Raw genomic sequence first — 23,122 nt, 5'->3', positions numbered from 1 at the left:
ACATTTGCTGTACTAGTTTGTCCACTTCAAAATTCCTTTTTGGTCCTCTAAAAAGATCATTATCTGTGCATGGAAATATTGATACCAGTAACTCTAACCAAACTGATAGCCTGTGAAGTGTGAGATCAAACATTTTAGTCCAATTCATCTTCTCATCCTTTAAAAAACGACTGTTTCGAGCAGTTAGTCCCCTATTGATATTAATAATGAAGAACCAGTGCTCTAATTTTTTTAGTTTTTTTTTTTTTTTTTGTTAATAGTCTAATTTTTTTTTTATGATTACTTAACTCCATCAAGTATGCGAAGTTTTGTCTGGAAAATGATGAAATGAGACGTACAAAAAAGTAAAAATACATGATAGAAAAGATAAACAATTTGAAAAAGAAAATAAGAATGTAAAGCTACATTTGCTGTACTAGTTTGTCCACTTCAAAATTCCTTTTCGTTCCTCTAAAAAGATAATTATCTGTGCATGGAAATATTGATACCAATAACTCTAACCACACTGATAGTCTGTGAAGTGTGAGATCAAACATTCTAGTCCAATTCATCTTCTCGTCCTTTAAAAAACGACTGTTTCGGGCAGTCCATGTAGTCCACAAGATACGATATGCTAGGAGAGCCAGTTTTATGGCCAAAATTTACCTGTGGTCATTGCAAGCAACTGTCTTGGCATCTCCATCAAATTAGGCATACACCAAGCGAATCCAAGCTAGGCCATGGAATGATTCCAAAACTTTCATGAAACATGACAATGTAGGGCACAAAGCTTGATTCAGTTGGATTAGATTCCTGCACAACAATAGATTTCTCGTACAAATTCTATCTTATAGAACCAGCCATAGGAACCTGTCAATCTTAGGAGGAACAAGACTATTCCATTGCAAGTTTGCAAAAGAAAATGAACCCGGGAATTCCAGCTGGTCAATTAGATTATTGGCAGACCGAACAATATAGATTTCATCACTAGAATGTTCCCATCTTTTTGAATCTTCCTTGCTTGTATTCATGTTTTCTAATGACAACAAAGCACGTAGCTGTGTCGGTTGTACCTTCTCAGAAGGCAGAAGTGGCCTTGTCCATTCAAAATCCCACACCATGGTCCCTAACGTGTTTTCCCTCATTGCAGCTGAAAGGTTGTGCTGAAATTGCATGTAGTGACTTCAGTTGGATTAGATTCCTGCACAACAATTGATTTCTTGTACAAATTCTATCTTTTAGAACCAGCCATAGGAACCTCTCAATCTTTGGAGGAACAAGACTTCTCCATTGCAAGTTTGCAAAAGAAAATGAACCCGGGAATTCCAGCTGGTCAATTAGATTATTGGCAGACCGAACAATATAGATTTCATCACTAGAATGTTCCCATCTTTTTGAATCTTCCTTGCTTGTATTCATGTTTACTAATGACAACAAAGCACGTAGCTGTGTCGGTTGTACCTTCTCAGAAGGCAGAAGTGGCCTTGTCCATTCAAAATCCCACACCATGGTCCCTAACGTGTTCTCCCTCCTTGCAGCTCCCTTGTAATGACCCCAATCCTAAACCTCTGTTTTTGGACCTAATTACAACACCTCCAAGCCACTTTACACATTTTCGCTCCATGTGAAACACCACCCCACATAAACTTTTGGTGGATTGATGTAAGCACCTTGGCAACTCCCTGCGCCCCTGCGGCATCAGAAATATTGACATGTAATATAGTGGCAGGGAGGAGAGAACAGTCTTGATAAGGCAGACACGTCCTGCTAAACTTAGAAATCTTCCCTTCCATCTTCCCAGTCTAGACTTGGAGAATTCGCCATTTGTGATCCTGAAATACATTCGTGAACTAATGATATCCATTTGTCTCCAAATCCCATATACAGCATCACTTCTTCTAAGTAAGACCAGTTAGTGAATCAAAGGCCCTGTTGAAGTTGACTTTCAGCAGAAACCCTTCCCGACCACCTTTTTTGATGCGATGCATAACCTCTTTAGCTATCATAAACCCATCCAAAATTTGCCTCTCTGAAATGAAAGCTGTTTGATGAGGACTGATAATAGCAGTCATGATAGGTCATATCCGTGACGAGAGCAGCTTCCCAACAATTTTGTATGCACCATGAATCAAACTGATTGGTCTGAAATCCTTGAATTTTGTTGAGTGTGCGTTCTTAGGCAACAGTGTAACATATGAAGTGTCAACACCCTTTGGCATTTTTCCTACTCTGAAAAATTCAGACACCACATGAAATAACTCATCTCCAATCAATGACCAAGCTGCCTTGTACAAGTTGAATGTGAATCCATCAGGCCCAGTGAACCAATCCGTGGCCTTGTAGAACCTGGCTGTTTGAACAGACTAGAGAAATAAGCAGCAGCCTTAATTGTATGTGGTGTAGTGTGTGTTACCCTGTCAAATAAAATCTTTGTTATATTGTTTCTTCCCCTTCTAATAGTGTCTGTTAAGTGGAAGAATTTGGTGTTTCTATCTCCCAGTTCACACCGAGTCTGTCTAGACCTTTGCCTCCAAATGGCTTCCACATATTTACTCATTGTCCACTATTCAGAGCTAAGTTCATGCCATTCAAAGATCTCTTGATGACTCAGAGAACGACTCTCCCCATCCTTTTCCAGCTGCTAGAGTCGGTTTTGAATCTGTAAAAGCCTCTCATCCTGGTTGCCAAAAGAGTTCTCATTCCATTTCCGGATAGTAGATGCCAAATAACTAAGCTTTCTTAATAAGCTGAATCTGCCAGCATGCTCAGCACAGGCTTTAGTCCAGGAGAGTTTGAGGTTCTCAAAAAATAAAGGGTGCTCCAGCCAGCAGTTGAGAAACCGAAATGGCCTCCGTCCCCAGTCTTGACGCTGCATTCCCAACAACAGTTAACAGTGGTCCGACCAGCCTCTAGGAAATCGATAAAGCATCAGTCCTGAAAATTGTCGATGACATTCTGGAGTAGCAAAAGCTCTATCAATACGGCTCATCGACTATCCTCGAAAGCGAGCGTATCGATGACCATTTAAGGGATACTCCATGAAGTTACACTCGCTAATAAAGTCTCTAAATTCATTTGCTCCTAGCTGATTGAGGTAGCTACTGTTTCATCACTCTGATGCAAAGTTTAATTGAAATCACCAACTAAAAACAATGGTATCCCAAAGGCAGCATGCAGAGTGATGATTTCCTCCCACAATAGTCATCTATCCCTGATTGAACACCTGGCATAAACACCTACTACTGCACAAGAAATTAAATTTGTCTAAGCACAATAATACTATGTGTTATTGATTATGATGAATCAATAATGTACAATAATACTACCATCAGAAAGTTGTCTTCAGATTTTTTTTTTTCAATTTTCCTAGCAAACTTGGACTAATAGACAATTAGACTAGACCATTCTTTGCCTCTCCATTTATGCGGGGGAAAAGGCAACTAAACATGACGATCTAGAAAAATAAATTATAGCAACAATACCCATACTGAGCCTTTTCTGATTTTTCAAAGCCAGTAAATAAATAATGGCCTCTTTTTTATCAATTATATTAGTTAAAAATTTAATAAAATTAAGTTATGCAAATATTACACAGTTGACCGTTCTTTTCTGACTCTCCTCACGTGTGAAATTTCCTCTCAAAATAAATCACTTGCTTGCAGGGAAGCTCTGCTCAACAGTCTTCAGCTAGGGGCCCAGAGTAAGAAGTGACATCAATTTTTAGAGATAAAAGACAATAAATTTTCTCAAGCTCCAAATTGTCTATTTCCTGTTTAGCTGAAGCCCGTATACAGCTTGCCAAGGTCTCTGCAGTGTTGCCAGCCTAGTTGTGGTGTATTTTGAGGCTGAAAGTAAGACCTGACCTTGATCTTTCCCCATCACAACTCCTAGGTCACATCCCTTATTATGGAAAACAACTTCATCTGTATTGATTTTAAAACTGGAAGAGTTGGAATTCGGATTTTAGGCAGACTAGGAGATGATGCGGAAACGTCATTAGCACTCTTGTTATCTCTCTTGTGGTCTATGAAAGACATGTCTAGCAATCTCAAGTTGGTAAAAGAACACAAGAATTGAAATTCCTTTCGATTGAAGACCAAACTCAAAAACACTGTCAAATAATCAATAGTCTGGTTGTTCCTTTACAAGAAAATTTCCAGCCGAAGAAAAAATGTGGTGATTAGCCCCAAGATCAGAAGGCTTTAAAACCAATTAATGAAAAAAATGGGGGAAATGGACAATTGTGGGGGGTCGAGGAATGACAAAAATTAATTCCAGGACACGTACAAAATTTCAAACAGATATAGAACAGAGATCATCAAAGACTTGTCTGATGTTAGGCCTCTCATTTTGAGGAAGAATGCACCTGAGCGATATGGCAAGCAAATCATCCATTGCCTTCGTTGGTTCTTCCCCACCTGCAATATCTCTATCAATAAAGTCCATTTGTCCACTGTATGGAATGATATTCATCAACACAGTCCATTTGTCCACTATCTTGAGATCCTGCACGACGGGTTTTGTAATGGATATAGCACTCCTGTGTTCCCAGGAGTGCTATATCCATTGCCCACTGTATGGAATCAACCTTAAATGATTCATCATTCCATATCACGAGTATTCCGTCAACACAATTAACTGAATCTACCGTGAACCACCTAACCTTCGGATCACTCCAAATTCCATTTACAAAACCCGTCGTGCAGGCTCTCAAGATAGTCGGAGAGTTGCGGTGCTCTAATCTTTTAGTTGTGGTAGAATATATCATTAGCCTGCTAAATAACATGGCAAATCTTTCTAATCCCCCCATCCTTACTTAGTTACTTGTCCTACGAAACAATCCATTACGATGATTGTTATATCTAGAACAAGATATGTTTACTACAAGGCGTAAGACACAATCTTTTATTCGAAGTCAAAATATTTGTAGTTACATGCTCTGAGGCCTCACCACCCTTAACGCCACGCAGAAAATCATCTGACTTGACATGTTGCTAAGCATCATAGAGATACTTGTTCATCGTTTTCTTCCAGATCCAAAAAGAAAAAAAAAAATTGTAATTAAGTCAATCAGGAGTCGTAATCTTTATTTTATTTTCTTACAAGGTAAATACAACCTCATTAATAATAAGTTGTAGAGGGTGTTTAGAATAGTGATAGAAGTTTTTTTTTAAAATTTTTTTTAGAAATATATTAAAATAATTTTTTTATGTTTTAAAATTTATTTTTAATATCAATATATTAAAATAATTTTACAATAAAAAAATTGATTTTAAATTTTAAAAAACTCTGGTTGAATTGGTCAAACACCCCCATTAGTTTAATTGTTAAGTTGTATTTCTAATTTCTTGCCAATTATATTTATTCATTTTCGAAAAAACTTGTAAACTAAAAAAAAAAGAAAAGTGAACTTACATTGAACGGTCAGTGGAGATATGACATCCAAGAAATTTAGTAACAAAAAGACGAGCCCAAGCTTCTAACCAAGAACGTGCCATTTGTTTTCTAGAGGAACAATTTGCTGCGGCCATTAATGCTGCAAGAGGATTAAACCTCGAGCATGATCTACAAATCAACTTGTTAGGTAATCAAATCTTCTCTTGAACTTGTCAATATTTTACTGATCTATAAATAGGTCATTTATATAATCTATTTGTACACAGCAATCCCCATCTAACTATTCAAAACCTTTTGCTTTCGACAAACTAACTACATTAAATTAAATCAATGTGCATGTAAAAGAAGGAACATCCATGAAGACAAAAAATAAACTGAAGGTTAGGAATGACATAGCTGTCATAGAAATTGTATGGCTGGCCTGCCTTTCAATGGTTTGGTCCGTGTTTTCATGGACTTCGATTGGGACTTGTATAGCTAGAAATTACTTTCTAGTTCTAAGCATGGTATCCATGTAAAAATTATTTATAAAAAAAGGTGGGTGATGATATTCCATTGGGATAGAGAAGGGTAGCTGTTCTTGCATAGGAAAAACTGCGTGTCCATGGAAACATATTTGTTCATGAGAATTCGAAGAAAAAGGCTTACTTTCTTCTTTTTGTTTTCTAGTCAATGGAAGTGAGTCATTAATTAACATCTCTAGAATTAATTACTTATACTCTTGACATCAAAATAACAATATCAGTTCTGTTATTTAATATAGTGGCTAAAGATTGCAGGCTGGGTTTCCGCTGACAACAATATTTTCTTTCAGACCACATATGATAGGATGCTAATCCGTAACCCTCGCTCAAGGCCACATGCCGGAGTTTTGTTGTAATAGGCCTTTGTGGTATTCTGGCCTCTCTTTTGTTTTTAGTTCTATTATTTTATATGATATTTTTATTTAATTTTATTTTATAATACTAGGTTAATGATAAATTGATTTTTATATTATTTATCATATAATAAAATTAAAAAATTAATTTAATCAAGTAGAATTTATAATTTAAATAGTAAGTTTGATAGTTTTAACCTGATTTTTTTTTAAAGTAAGTTTGATAGTTTTAACCTGATTTTTTTTTTTTTAAATCTATCTAGCTAACAAGGTCATGTTAAAATAATTTAAGTTAAATAAAATATTAATTTGAAAATTTTTAAGTTTTAACCATTATAACAAGTTTAATATTAACACCAAAAAGATTTTTATAATCTAGGTACGTAATTTATTTTTTTTAATTCCAAAAGATTTTGGTTCAAGTGCGGGGAATAAACTAATGAAATACTATATCACCCGATAAAATCAAAATAAAATTCTTTATTGGAAAATAGAATCAAAGTTGTATTCTGAAACTTTTGTGCTACGCAAGGGAATTTCTTTTCCAAGTCAAAGGCAAGATTCTCACAGATTCCAGTTTTTTACAATAAAACGTATTGCGGGAGCCTTTACCCGAATATGCGATGAGCTATGAACAAAAAAAGATATCTTGTATTTTATTTTTTTAAGGGAAGATGTTTAGTTTAAAGTGTCATCATCATCTAGTCTTATGTAATTATGAATGGTAATTGATCAATTAAATATTTTATGATATGAAATTAATTATGCTAAAAAAAATTAAATATTATTACTTCTAAAATATCCCACTTATTGCTAATTTTGTTTTAAATTTTGTTTTAAATTATGAAAGTTATATTATGTTACACAATTAATAATTGACCTATAATATTTTGACTCTAACATTAATTAATATTCAACTAAAAATATTTTTAATTTTGATGTTAGTATATATTATATGAAAAGAATGTCTGATATTTATAATTTTGAGATTAATAAATATTGACTTTCAAAGTTAATTCTAATTCTAATATTAATATTTTTAACTCTAATGTTAGTGAATATTAAAAGTATTCTCAATTTTGGCATTGTAAAATACAAATATTCAAGTGTTGGTGAATATTAAGATGATATTTTCAATTCAAGAATTCATTGATATTAATCCAAGTGGGTATTTTCAACTTTGATGTCATTAATACAAATTGAAAAGATTATTTGGATAAAAAAAATTTATTTTTGTTGAACATTTAGGAACTATATTTTTATTTTTTTAATATTCAGGGTATTAGCTCACTATAAGTCCATTTGCTTTAAAAATAAGTAACATGCATTTAATGGTTTTATTTTGTAAATTTGAGTATGTTAGCCTAATGGGTCTTTTAATATAGACCAAATCCCCATGTAATTAATAAATTTGTTATTAAGTTCAAATATGCATGCAAAGTATTTTTGAGTTTTTTTTAATAAATTTTTTATGGCAATGCTAAAATATGTAAAGATACTATTTTGGAATTTTATTTTAATGAAGAGCAAAATAAAGGGTTTTTTGAGAATGCTACTAGTAATTTTTTGATATTCAACTACAGATGAATATGAGATGATCCGATAGGATCGTAGGAATAAAAAGAAGCAAAATCACTAAACTTTACTTGACTGGAATAAATATATTTACTGCAAGAGGTAAAGACTAAATCCTCTATTCGAAGTCAAAATATATGCAATTACGTGCTCTGATGAGGCCTCACCACCCTTTAGACTATGCAGCAAAACATCTGACTTGACGTGTACCCAAGTATCATAGGGATATTTATTCATCATTTTCTTCCAGACCATTGCTGTAGTCTGTAGATGTAAAAGAAAGCATTCCTTGTCTTTGGAAGCCTTATTTATTTCAGTCTTTTGCTCTCAAATTTGTTTTCTTCTTCCCAATACACAGTGGCTGAGCTTGAAAAGAACGAATGTTTTTGAAGAGGTTCGAATTTAGCCAATGGGCTTGAGAGCAAGCTGATAATATATCAATCTTCTAGTTGATGATTTAAACCATTCTTTCTTGTCAAGTAGCTCATAAATAATACCTTATACTTCAAAAAATCATCTCTTGTGAATTTGGAAACTTTTTAATACTTAAATGAGTATTACTTTAAGGAAAATATAATTATATTTTAAAAAAAAATTCTAAAAATATATATACAAGGAGGGGAGAAAAAAGCGAGCCGAGAGATATCTCGGTCCTTTTTATAGTCTATAGGATTATTTCTTTTCAAAGAAAATGAATTAAGATGTAAGCAAAATATCTTTGAATTACCATAATAAAATATTTTAGACTTATTAAAATAAAATATTTTAGTATAACATGATACTCAGTTAAATCTAGAAATAATATGTTTAGTAGCTCACTTAACCAAAAATGCTAAGCTATTAGCCTATCTTTAGTTACTCTTTTAGAAGAGAGGATCAGGCTTATTTTTTTATTCTTGCTACAACACACAACAGACACGATTAACAACGGAAAGGAGGCTTGGATGACCGAGTAATTAGAAGCTAAAAAATCCCTGATACTACGCCAAGTGCTATTTGTAAGAAAACCAAAAAATCCTGCAGCCAAAAACAAAAACCTTCACAATCAGGCTGCCATTGATGGAGGATGCTCTCTAGCTTGTCTCTCAATTGTACTTTCTAAAAGAACTATTATAGCCTCATCCCCATCACTGGGGTCAATACCTGGACCTAAACCCTTAAAGCTCGTCTCATCTTCCAATCGAAGCGTTCAGCTTCAGTTCCATTTCCTTATTTTTTGTATAAAAAATTTACAAAAGGATTATAAATAAAAAAATACAAAAAAATAAAGATAAGAACAAAAATAATGGTATAAATAGATTACATATAGAGTGATAAATATTAAAAGTGTAAAGAATAAAAAATAATATTTTTTTTTCAAACAAAAGTGTAAAAAAAGAAAAAAAAACTAAAATATTATTACAAAAAATAAAGATATGGAAAAAAAAGTAATAAATTAATAAGCCAAATATAAAATTATAAAAACATCAAATATAAATAGACAAAAATATGACTTCTTCTAAAGCGTAGTATCTACAAAAAAGATTTCTTAACTTAGAGGAGAATCATTAATTACAAGGAAGCTTTGTCTTTTTTACTACAAGAAGATTGAGACTATATATCATATTTTCCATCTTTGTTATATATCATGGTATTTCTGGGTTAGACTCTTTAGTTGGTTTGAGTGTGTAGACTATTTGTCAAAAAACCCAAATTATAGCCTTTAAGAATGGTCCGATCTAGTAAAAAAATAAAAATTTAGTGTCAGGCAATTACCCTTTTTTATAAAGGATTATACTAGTTAATTTGGATAGTATGCAACTATATGATCTTTCTAGACAATGATGAAATTTTTAACTTTACCTTTCATCGGTTGGCATTTTAGTTGAAGTTCTCCGTTAAAAAATTTAGCTATACAAACTTGATTTTTATAGAAATCCTAAATATATTATAAACTCCTCTTTTTAAATTCCTTGCTCTCTTTATATTTTTTAATTTTCTCTGTAATCTTTCTTATCTTGTAGCCCTCTTTTTAATGGGGACACTTTATTTATAATTTTTTTTTATTATTAAAAAAAACAGACAAAAATATAAGAAAAACTTAAATTTGTAGTCCGAATTGTCACCTATTCCATATAGAATCCGAATTGTGAGGGCCTTAAATTTGTAACTAATCATATCTTGATTGTCTTCAAGTCCCCTGTTGATATTAACAATGAAGAACCACTGCTATAAACTTTTAGTTGTGGTAGAATATATCATTAATTAACGTGCTAAATAACATGGCAAATATTAGAAGGTGATCGCAAGATAATAAGGTTTTTTTTTAATATGATTATAATTTCAATTTTATTCTAAATGACTTTTTACTTGATATTGTACTTCGCTCAGCTGTTTAAGAATCACAATGACCTTATGTATGGATTTTGTACGAGATGAAATTGTAAATAGTTTGATGAGATAATAAATTTTTTTATTAATATAAAAGGATTATTCTTGTTATGTAATCATACTTCTAAAACAACAATATTTGGCCAATATTAATAAATAAATAAATAAATATAAATGTATATATATAATTATAATATACTTTTCAATAGTTTTACAATCAAACCTCATACAAAAAACATATTAACCAAATATAATAAAATTTATTTTTTTCTACTATAATTTCAACTGCAGTTTTAATCAAATACTTCAAAATTAACAATAAAAATAACTTTTTATTAAACCACAACAATAAAAAACTACAACCACAACAATAATCATAACGACAAAGAGATTCTAAATAACATGGCAAATCTTTCTAATCCACCATCCTTAATTAGTTACCTGTCCTCCGAAACAATCCATTAGGATGATTGTTATATCCAGAACAAGATATGTTTACTACAAGGCGTAAGACACAATCGAAGTCAAAATATTTGCAGTTACATGCTCCGAGGCCTCCCACCCTTAACGCCTCGCAGCAAATCATCTGACTTGACATGTTGCTAAGCATCATAGAGATACTTGTTCATCGTGTCGATATGCCGATGGAAAACCTTTGTACGGATTACCTAATACTCCGACATTGCCAGGACGTGAAAATACAATCTGCATTATCATATAAGCTCGAATATTAATATGGGAAACAAGTCGAACATCTTTAAATTCCATATATATATTTTTATTGATTCTAATGTTTTATTCAAAGGAAAGGAATGCATGCAAACCTGTAATTACCTGATAATTCCAAAGGGTATACGACTTGAAACCAGCAGCGCAGTAGTCAAAATAATACTCCCATGTCCTGATGAACTTCTCATCGAATCCCATGGCAAGAATTTTGCTAAGAAAAATAATGAGAAAAGTTAGAAATGTTTTCCTTTGTGGGGTTGATAGATGATGATGATGATGATGATCTGCAAAGAAGATAAAAATCAAATGATTATATCTACCTCTTGTTTTCCAAGAAATTTTTCCTCCACCTTCTTAACGTATGATAGTAATGACTTCCTATATTTTCCACATGCTCCACACTGCAGAAACAAAACTTACATTAGGATTACAGAATAGTCAAGACAAACTAAAAATTAATTAGAAGAAAGCTTCAAAGTACTGTGTAACAAAGCAACTCATATATACCAGAGTCTTGATGCTACACCCATGGCTGATGTTATCCTACTCAATGAGGGCAAACATCCACCGGGAAAAATATATTCCTTAATAAAATCAGAACTTCGCCTGTACTCATCATAACGCTCATCTGCTATAGATGTAGACTGAGGTAAAAAAACAACCATTTTTACTATTTTGCAATTAGTAGAAAGGTAAAAGAGTTATCTAGGCTAAATGTTGAAAATGTGGTAGTGAAGCACAATGCTATCAGACAATGACAGGTCCCTTCCCTTATTTGTCATACCTGTAGAACAAGAAGCCCATCTTCTGCCAATGCTGATTCGCAGCTACTAAAAAAATCCTCCATGTATTCATGACCCACATGCTCTATCATTTCACTAGGAAAATAGATCAAAATTTACGACATCTGTCTGGGTGGGATATGATAGGTATATATTTAGCGAAGACGCATCTTACCAAGATACGATTATATCGTATTTATAGCCTTTAGGCAATTCACGATAATCACAGAGGAGAAGTCTGATATGATCCTGGTAAAAGAATAGGTTATAAGCTTCAAAATGAAGATATTTGTCTTAAGAAAATCAGTCTGAACAACAATTCAGACACAAGAAGATGCTATATATATCAATTATCATCCCATAGATACCTGCAGACCAGCTTCCTTGACTTTCATTTCTGCATATTTCAGTTGCTCCACAGACAGAGTGAGACCCGTGCATTTGCATCCTGTTTGTTTGACAACTTCAATTGCAAAAGTTCCCCAGCCACAACCAATGTCAAGAATTTCATGCTTCTTATCGATTCTTGCCTATATCGGTTAAAAAATAAATACATGATAGCATGTGTATCAGTTAAAATTTGGTGAAATAGTTAAGAGATTGTATATTACAGATTCACCTTTTCAATCAGAGCCGAGATTTTCCTCAACTGAGCTGTATCTAAGTCTTCATCTTCAGTCTAGAATGTAACATCGCATGCAAATAAAATAATCAAAAGCTAAGCCATGGCACGTGGTGGATGAGATTCCTGCTTTGCATCAAATAAAATAAAATAAAATAAAAGCATTGGAAGGTTGGGTTTCTGACCTTAAATATTGCACACGAGTACGCCATTGTTTCTCCCAGAAATAGAGAAAAAACCTCGTTACTCTAGAAGAACGAAATGAAAAGGAAGATGTAAGCCTCACTGAAAGATCCTTCATTAACATCAGAATTCTGAACATTGCACTAGCACATGCTAATATATTGCTACAATTTCCACACATTCTATTTGCCCCACAGCGTGGACGTTATTAAACAAAAGAATTAACAAGCTATGATCCCATACCAGGTCATAATGATGAGAGATGTTCCTGCGAGCTTGAGTAAGAGTATTTTGCCTCAGAACATGCTGAAGAAAAAACTTTGCTGAAGCAATACCTGCTGTAAATAACGATGGTGTCCACCAACCCCTATACTTAACCACAGATGAATATTAGATGATCCAATAGGATCAAAGGAATAAAAAGAAGCAAAATCACATACCTTTTCATATTCGCCTTGGAGATAGATTTGTTTGCATCTCTGTTCGCAATCAGAACCTAAAATTTAATTTTTTAAAAGAAAATTATTGATATTAAAACCGAAATGAAAAGCACTATATATTACAACAACATTATATATCTCACCATGATAAGATGTAGAAGACCTTGGTCTTTGTCAGCAAAAGAAAGATCTCCATCAATATAAGCATCTGCAAGGCCTATGTCAGCCCGCGTCGTTACCTGACAACGTTTTCTAATCATTGTAATGAAATGTTGAGAATTTCGTGCATTGCAACAATATTGTTGCTGATAATCTTAGCTGACAGAAAAGGAGACCCACAAGCAGAACGTACCTTCCAGTAAAACTGAGGGTTGTGAACTTTGAGAACAACTTCTAGAGAACTTTTTTTACTAGCTCCCTTGAAGGTGAAAGTTGCACCCCCTTCCTCCGTTAAGCTGTGACAGCACAGTCCAAATCAAATATTGACATTAAATTCGAGCTAGTTCCCTCGAAGGTAAAAGGTGTTAAATAATATATTAATTTTGTTTTATTTATTAAAAGTAAAATAATATTTTCACTTAACTTATATATTAATTTTGCTTTATTTATTAAAGATAGAATAATATTTTTAATTAACTTATATATAATCTCTTTATATTTAAGTTAATTTAAACACTTTAGAATAAATATATTAATGAGAGTTTTAGTTTTCTTTTTTTTTATGTTAGTATTTCTTTTATATTAATCTAAATTAATTCAACAAAAAATATCATTAAAATAAAAAAAATTATGACATCAAATTATGGTATAATAAGTAATTTTCGGTATTTTCTTTGTTTTTATTGTAACAAAGTCTTTTTTTCTTTAAATTTGTTTCTTTTTTCTTTTTTATGTTTTTATCATGTTCTTATATTTTATTTTGACTATTGATTTTATGGTCTTTTTAATAAACTCTCAATGAATATAAAAAGAAAAACCCTTAGTTTAATTGGTATCGTTGTATTTCTAATTTCTTGCCAATTATATTTATTCATTTTCGAAACACTGGTAAACGAAAACACCAAAAAAAAGAGTGATCATTTTCGCTAGTGAACTTACATTAAACGGTCAGTGGAGATATGACTTCCAAGAAATTTAGTAACAAAAAGACGAGCCCAAGCTTCGAACCGAGAAGGTGACATTTGTTTTCCAGAGGAACAATTTGCAGCGGCCATTAATGCTGCAAGGCTGCATGAGGGGTAAACCTCGAGCTTTCTATGATCTACAAATCAACTTGTTGAGTCAACACAACAGGCAGCAAACTAAAGAGAAACGGATTAGATAACGAAGAGGAAAGAAACATGCACAAAGAAAACTACAAGGATTTACATAGTTCTGACTTGGTCTACATCCACAAACAAGATGGCAATGATATTTTACTATGAAGGAGTATAAATTATAAATGACTCAATCTCTCTACTTGGGATATCCCAGGAGAACATCAAAAAATATACTCTGAACTCTTGTATACTAAGAATCTATATATAAAAGAGCTTGTTCTATACTTCTCACTAGTGTTTCTCTCTCTAACTTCTCTCTAAAACTTGATGATTAAAACAAGCAAATGAATGCCTATTTATAGTGAAGCTTTAGGGACTTAAGTTTGCAATTAAGCAATCTTCAAAGGATGCAAAAATAAATATCCAATTAACACAAAAAATTCAGCCGAATTGTGCCACCATCCAACTACTATCATTGTATGCCTAGTTGTGCCATTGCATATATTAGATTATGTGATTGGAAGTAATCTTCTCCTACAATAATGGAGTGATTATTAGCTATTATTAGAGATAGAATTCAAATTAGAAATAGAATATATTTTTTGTAACAATAGCATAAGTTTAGTAACTGACTCTTGTATATATATATTTGCTGTATTGATGAATAATATATTAGAAAACATTCTATTTTCTTTACTATTTACATGGTACCATAGCCGTCTCTATATTTCCTTCTTCTGTTTTAGGAACTAGAGACTGTTTTTTTCTTTTCTTTTCTGATCATAATTCTTTCTATTCATCATTACTACTCCTACCAATGATAATAGTGTTGTTGCTGAGAAAGCAAAGGTAACTTTATCAACACTACATATGCAAAATGTCTCTTCATTACTTACTCTAGAGAAACTTGATGGCATCAATTATACAGAATGGGCTTTGAATGCTCAAAATAAAATTCGGGGTCGAACACACTGTGGATTTATTTCAGGTTCAAAAGCTACACCTAATGACACCAACTTTGAAGAATATGAAGCATGGGAAGATGAAAATTGCTTGATCAAATCCTGGTTATTTGATGCAATGAACAAGGACATCAAATCTATTTTTATGCTTGTCAATTGCAAAGGAAATTTGGGATATGGCTAAACAAACATACCAAGTCAGTTAAGATGCCTCAAAATCATATCAATTGTGCTGTGAAGTAGTCTCTGTTCTCTAAAATAGTGGTTATGTTAATTTTTATTGGGGAAAATTAAAAAAACTGTAGCAGGAGATTGATGCTATAGATGATTATGTAATGAGTTGCAAATCTAACATTGAGATATATACCACTAAGGTTAATTCTCAACGGATTTATATTTTCTTGGCTGGTTTGGACTCATCACTGGATGGAGTTCGTGGACGGATATTTGCCACTATACCTCTTTCAAATCTTCAAGTTATTTATGCTATGGTTTGTGCTGAGGTAAACCGTCAAGATGCTATAATAAGTGGAATATCTATTGATGGTACTGCTATGGCTAGTAGAAGGATCTCTACACGGCAAGACAACAAGAAAGGGACACGTAAATGTACTCACTCTAATTGTGATAATCATGTTGTTAATACATGCTTCAAACTTCATGGTTATCCCGAGTAGCATCCCAATGGCAAGAAAAGTTTTGCCAACACATTCCTACAACAACAACCAGTGTCATCTGCTGCAGGATTAATTGTGCAAACTAGTATGATTAGCACTGCACTTAGCTCTCCTTCCTATACTAAAAATAGTGAATGGATAATTGACACAAGTGTTAATGATTATATGACTAATGACTCTTCAAACTTTAGTTTTTTATCCTCTTCACATTCTATCTTAGCTATTACTAATGTCTGTCACACGTATACAGCGTCGCGACGATTATCCACCCTCAAGAAAAAATATGGAATAGTGTATTTCTAGAAAAATATAAAGAGATAAGGAATTATTGTGTCTCTTATCAATGAAAAATTAAAATGGAAGTCGTCACCTAGTATTCTGGTCAGTAGAAACCCTAACTAGTCTCAGAGATCGGGTACAGAGATTGGTTGCGTAAAGGAAAGATATTGGCACCCTAAATATGCCTTATCTAAGATAGGCTGTATTTTTTTATCTAATAAAATCTAAAATCGTGTTGTGATTTTTAATTGTTGGTCTATCTAAAGTTCAAGACAAGCCCTCCTTTAAAAGGAGGTTCTTATCTTAATATAACAAAACCTAACCGTTCTATTGTTTAAAAAAAAATTAAATATACAGAATATGTATTACGTGTAATGTCGTACCCCGGATACTAAGAGACAAAAAAATAAATTTTTTGTAGTTTTTAAAATTTTGACCAATGTTCTCTTAACTTTAATGAATTGGTTATTAAAGCCAAAATACATGCTAAAACATTATTTTTTGGTGTATCCAAAAAACACTATGATTTTTTTAGCTTTGAGACACTTGGCCGTATGCACAAAAATGTTTTTTTCTTTTTTTCAATTTTTTTATATTTTAAAAGTTTTGATGAAAACCAAGTATTTTTAATACTAGATTTGTGTTTTTTGGTATAAAATATAGATCGATATTAAGCAAAAAAATGACAAATAAAAGGTGGAGAAATTATAAATATTAAAAAATATTTCTTTAATTTTTTTTTAAGTGGGCCGGACCAGGCCCAGATTAGTGGGTTGGGCCAGACCCGACCCAAAACAAATGGGTTGGTTACTGTGTCTAAGCACAGTAACCAACCCTCCATCATTTGCTGTAGAATGTGAATTAATTTATGTTCTGTATCCAAATACAGACGGTGGGTGAGCAAAGAAGAAAGAGATGGGTCAGCTAGAGGTTACCTAAGGGTGGCGTTGAGGCAATGCTACTGGCTATAGAGGCGTGGTGGCTAGCGATTTGCTTTTTTTTTCTTCTCTCTCTCTCTCTCTCCCCTCTGTTTTTTCTCTTTTCTCCTTCTTCTCTTCTATTTTTTTTGGTTTTTTTCCCTCTATTTTGTTCTTTCTCTCTTTTTTATTCTCCTCTTTTGTTATGTTCTCTCTCTCGGGTCGTCTTGGTCTATTCTCTTCTTGTTTTTTGGTCTTTCCCTTCCCTTGTTTTTATAGGCAAAAACAAGGGAAGGAGGCGTGGCTGGGATGGCCATTATGCTGCTGCCTCTCCATCGCCCCTTCAACACAGAAAAAATGGGTTGTATCGATGTCTTTTTGAAGTCATCGGGGGGAGCGAAGTCAATGAGAAATAGAGGAGAAAAAAATCTTCTTCCCCTATTCTATGAGTTTCCAGGGGAAGAAGATCATAGTACCGTTCAAAATGGCACCGTTTAGGGGTTGTTTGTTTATGAACAATGCATGAAACAATGTCGTTTTGGTTAAAATGCGTCGTTTCATTTAAAAGGAAAAGACGACAAAATATGTTAAATTTCACATTGGTCCTCAATTTATAATTTATTCAATCAAGTCCTTAATTTCAATTTCAATTTTAAAAAATTAATTCAATTGCATCCCTGCCAAAAATCCAACAGCAGCCCTGAAGTTGGTTGTCTTTTTCGCTTTGATCCTTGGTCTTAAATGTATGCAATTTGACCCTCAATTAATCAATAAACTTTTGATTTCTTCAATTGGGCCCCTGATTCAGTTTTAATTACAACTCTTCTATTTACACGCCGTTTCCAGTTTGGCCCTTGGTTTCAGATTTTTTCAATTAAATCTCTAAATGGCCATCAAACTTTAATATGTATGCAATTAAGCCCCTGATTTGACCAAATTAACTTCCAAAAATTATAATTTGACTCCAGAACTTTAATTTCTTCTAATTAAAGCCTGATTTGACTCTAAAATCAATTTTTCTTGCAATCAAACTCTCCAGAAATTCAATTAAACCTTTAATAAAATTTAATTGAGTCCATAAACATCTGATTTTGGACTTTTCTTACTCAAATTGATTTTTTTTTGTTAACGGGGCTGTAATTAGTCAATAAAATACTATAAAATTTTAATCTTTGTATTTTTTAACTTCCTCAACTAATGTTTTACTATTTTTAGGGTGCTCTAGCATCTTTTTTTCACTGTTTATATTTTTTAATAATATTTTTTTTTATTATTTTTCATGCGAGGACTAAAAATAAGTTATGACAATACCAATGGTGTGTCATCCCCTGTTACTAGTATTGGTAATGTTCATATATCCTCCACCTTATCTTTCTCTAATATATTGTATGTTCCATCCCTTACACATAATCTACTTTCCATTAGTTAAATAACCAATGCCCTTAACTATGTTGCTTTGTTGTATCCTACTTATTGTATTTTTCAAAACATACATACCAAGGAGAGGATTGGTAGTTATAGGCAACGAGGAGGATTGTACTATCTAGAGAGTGGCACATCATCACAGGTTTACCATAGTCTAGCACATATGATGGGTAAAAATCAATCGACAAATATTGTAGAAATATGGCTTTGGCATAAACAGTTTGGTCATCCATCATTTGGATATATTAGACGATTATTTCCATCTTTATATGCTAACTGCAAACTTTTAGACTACATTTGTGAGACATGTGCTATGGCTAAAAGTCATCATGCTATATTTCCTCTGTCTTCTAATAAAATTGCTTCACCATTTTCATTAGTACATTTAGATGTATAGGATCCCTTACCAGTTTTCACAGCTAATGGAATGAAATGGTTTATAACCTTTGTGGATGATTATACTCGAATGACCTAGGTATACTTACTAAAACATAAGAGTGATGTCAGTATAGTTTTCTGTCTCTTTTATCAAATTGTACTCACTCAGTTTGTCAGGACTATTAAGGTGGTACATTTAGATAATGGAGGTGAATACTTCAAAAGAGAGTTAACTGATTTTTTCCACTCAAAATGTATCATTCATCAAACATCATGTCTAGAGACTCCACAACAAAATGGAGTAGCTAAGAGGAAAAACTGACAATTACTTGAGGTCATTCAGTCACTAATGATTGGAAATAGTGTGCCTACTTTCTTATGGGGAGATGCTCTTAATACAACTGTTTATATGATTAATCGTACACCTTTCAGTAATTTTATTCTTTCAACGATCTTTTTATGTCCTTGTTAATCATTGCATGCTTCCACCTTTAGTTAAATTGATGCATTGTATCTTTGGATGTGTAACTTATGTACAACTTTCACCTCAACATCAAACCAAACTTGAGTCAAGAGCATTGAAATGTGTCTTTGTTGGTTATGAGTCTACTAAAAAAAGTTATAAATGTTATCATCTAGACACTCATTGGCTCTATACCTCTATGGATGCTATCTTTGATGAGTCAAAATTCTATTACTCTCTTACAGATTTAACATGTCCCGAGGATGTTCGTCACCTTGCCAATAATGAAGAAGTCTTGTATTTTGATATAAAATTAGCAACTCTACCCACTAGTAGACCATCAGATGAGGACACATCCACTATGAAAACACTTACAATTATTTATTCTTGTTCACGGGACACATCTATAGACATATCTACAGCTACTAATCATTGTTCACAAGACCTTAATGATTATTGTGAAAAGTCTCACCAACCTTCTAATAGTACAATACCTCCTAGTGCACTGGTCAACTCCTCTTCAGAGTCCTTGCTGATACCAACACTACATGTACAACCCAACAATTCTTCTGAAATTTGTTTACCATCTGATATTGCTCATCATGCATTTCCACCACAATCTACCTATGGGATTCCATCTATTAAGTATGAACCTGATCCAAAAGCCAAAGTAAAATACCCAATAAGTAATTTTATCTCCTCTCATAAATTGTATGTATCATATGCATCTTATATATGTAAATTATCCTTTATCTTTATTCCTAGTACATTATAGAAAGCTTTGACTGATTCTTATTAGACTACAACTATGGTGGAGGAAATGAAGGCTTAAAAAAAAAAGCTATATGGGATCTTGTTAACCTCCCAACAGGAAAAAAACTTGTATGTTGTCGATGGGTTTTTGCTGTCAAACATAATGTAAATGGAACTATTGAAAGATACAAGGCGAGACTGTTGATAAAAGGTAAACACAATCTTATGAAGTGACAATCAAGAAACTTTCACTCCAGTTACTAAACTCAATACTGTGTGAGTTCTTCTGTTTATAACAGCTAATAAAAACTGGCCTTTACTCCAATTCGATGTCAAAAATGCATTCCTGCATAGAGATCTTAAAGAGGATGTGTATATAGATCCACCTCCTGGAATTGGTTCTACTCAGGTTTGCAAACTCAAGAAGGTTTTATATGGCTTTAAACAATTTCCTAGAGCTTGGTTCAGTAGATTTACTCAAGTCATGAAAATTTTTGGTTATAATCAGAGTAACTCGGATCATACTCTATTTATAAAGCATAAAATGGGTAAACTCACTGCCTTGATTATATATGTTGATGATATGGTAGTGATAGGTGATGATGCTGAGGAAATTCATTGCTTACAACATCATTTGGCATCCGAATTTGAAATGAAAAATCTTGGAGACCTTAAATATTTCCTCAAAATTGAGGTAGCTCGTTCTAAGAATGGTATATTTATGTCACAACGTAAATATATTCTTGATTTGTTGTCTGAAACAAAGATGCTTGGATGCAAACCAGTTGATAATCCAATGGAGCAAAATCATAAACTCTTTCAATGTTTTAGTGCTAGTTATACAGATAAAGGGAGATATCAGAGACTTATGGAAAAATTAATCTATATATCCCACACTCGACCTGACATTGCTTATGCTGTGAGTGTTGTAAGTCAATTTATACATAACCCATGTCAATCTCATATGGATGTTGTGGAATGTATATTGCAGTATTTAAAATCTTCACCAGGCAAGGGATTATTATTCTCCAAACATGGACACTTAGGTGTTGACGATACACTGATGTTGATTGGGCTGGTTTAGCTAATGACCGACGTTCTACATCTGGTTATTTCACCTATATAGTGATAATCTTGTGACTTGAAGAAGTAAAAAACAGTCTGTGGTGTCAAGATCAAGTGCTGAAACTGAATATCAAGGTATGCTCATTGGATTGTATGAATTGTTATGGTTAAAAAACTTAATGAAAGATTTGGGATTCTCTCAAAGAACTGCAATGAATCTCTATTGTGATAATAAATCAGCTATAGAGATTGTCTATAATTATGTTCAACATGATAAGGAAAAGGCATGTAAAAGTGGATAGACATTTCAACAAAGAGAAGCTTGAAGCCGACATTATCCAATTTTTTTTTTGTGAAGTCATAATTCCAACTTGTTGATGTTCTTATAAAAGCGGTAACCAACAAAGTGTTTACAAGTTGTCTTGAAAAGCTAAGCATGAATGACATCCATGCACCACCTTGAGAAGGAATGTTAGAATATGTGATTGGAAGTTATCTTATCTCACAATAATTATGTGATTATTAGCTATTATTAAAGATAAAATTCAAATATAATGTTGTAACCCAATTTTGGATTCACTAAAAATTTTTTAGTTTCGGGCTGTTTCGGGTCAAAACCGTCATTTTCGGTCAAAACCGAGTCCACCGAGTTAATACGGATTCCACCATATCGACCGCGATAAAAAATGAGTTTTGGACTATTTTGGTTAAAACTGGTATTTTTGGTCAAAAAACCCGGTCCACCGAGTTGATACCCGTATAAAAAAGTGTTTTTTTAATTTAAAATTGATTTTTAGCCGGTGAAAACTTACAACATCATTTGGCATCCGAATTTGAAATGAAAAATCTTGGAGACCTTAAATATTTCCTCAAAATTGAGGTAGCTCGTTCTAAGAATGGTATATTTATGTCACAACGTAAATATATTCTTGATTTGTTGTCTGAAACAAAGATGCTTGGATGCAAACCAGTTGATAATCCAATGGAGCAAAATCATAAACTCTTTCAATGTTTTAGTGCTAGTTATACAGATAAAGGTAAATAGCCAATGAATTCAAGACACAAAGAGGAAAAAGTGATTAAAAAATTCATTCTGAATCAAATTCTTAATTCTTAAATTCATGTATTATTATTTTGGGTGACTGTTTGGTAATATCAGAGACTTATGGAAAAATTAATCTATATATCCCACACTCGACCTGACATTGCTTATGCTGTGAGTGTTGTAAGTCAATTTATACATAACCCATGTCAATCTCATATGGATGTTGTGGAATGTATATTGCAGTATTTAAAATCTTCACCAGGCAAGGGATTATTATTCTCCAAACATGGACACTTAGGTGTTGACGATACACTGATGTTGATTGGGCTGGTTTAGCTAATGACCGACGTTCTACATCTGGTTATTTCACCTATATAGTGATAATCTTGTGACTTGAAGAAGTAAAAAACAGTCTGTGGTGTCAAGATCAAGTGCTGAAACTGAATATCAAGGTATGCTCATTGGATTGTATGAATTGTTATGGTTAAAAAACTTAATGAAAGATTTGGGATTCTCTCAAAGAACTGCAATGAATCTCTATTGTGATAATAAATCAGCTATAGAGATTGTCTATAATTATGTTCAACATGATAAGGAAAAGGCATGTAAAAGTGGATAGACATTTCAACAAAGAGAAGCTTGAAGCCGACATTATCCAATTTTTTTTTTGTGAAGTCATAATTCCAACTTGTTGATGTTCTTATAAAAGCGGTAACCAACAAAGTGTTTACAAGTTGTCTTGAAAAGCTAAGCATGAATGACATCCATGCACCACCTTGAGAAGGAATGTTAGAATATGTGATTGGAAGTTATCTTATCTCACAATAATTATGTGATTATTAGCTATTATTAAAGATAAAATTCAAATATAATGTTGTAACCCAATTTTGGATTCACTAAAAATTTTTTAAATGTTATTTTATCTTATTATTCATGACAAAAAAA

General features: G+C 32.8%; 1 protein-coding gene across 1 annotated transcript; it reads right to left on the bottom strand.

The window, feature by feature from the left end:
• Positions 1–2,057: 2,057 nt before the first annotated feature.
• LOC105137508 (uncharacterized) lies at positions 2,058–14,139 on the bottom strand. Its single transcript, XM_011043272.1, has 17 exons — positions 14,053–14,139; positions 13,307–13,409; positions 13,098–13,193; positions 12,955–12,968; positions 12,758–12,881; positions 12,517–12,579; positions 12,329–12,388; positions 12,078–12,239; positions 11,885–11,958; positions 11,712–11,805; positions 11,435–11,571; positions 11,248–11,328; positions 11,033–11,138; positions 10,820–10,903; positions 4,279–4,536; positions 2,649–2,848; positions 2,058–2,325 (listed from the first exon to the last, which is right to left on the bottom strand). The coding sequence occupies exons 1-17, from the start codon at positions 14,133–14,135 to the stop codon at positions 2,058–2,060; spliced, it is 2,007 nt and encodes a 668-aa protein (XP_011041574.1). The 5' UTR covers positions 14,136–14,139.
• Positions 14,140–23,122: the final 8,983 nt, after the last annotated feature.

This window comes from Populus euphratica, unplaced genomic scaffold, assembly GCF_000495115.2.
Source record: "Populus euphratica unplaced genomic scaffold, PopEup_1.0 scaffold81.1, whole genome shotgun sequence".
Lineage (NCBI taxonomy): Eukaryota > Viridiplantae > Streptophyta > Magnoliopsida > Malpighiales > Salicaceae > Populus > Populus euphratica.
The sequence above is the reverse complement of the archived record's forward strand: the minus strand, read 5'-3'. Positions and strand labels throughout refer to the sequence as shown.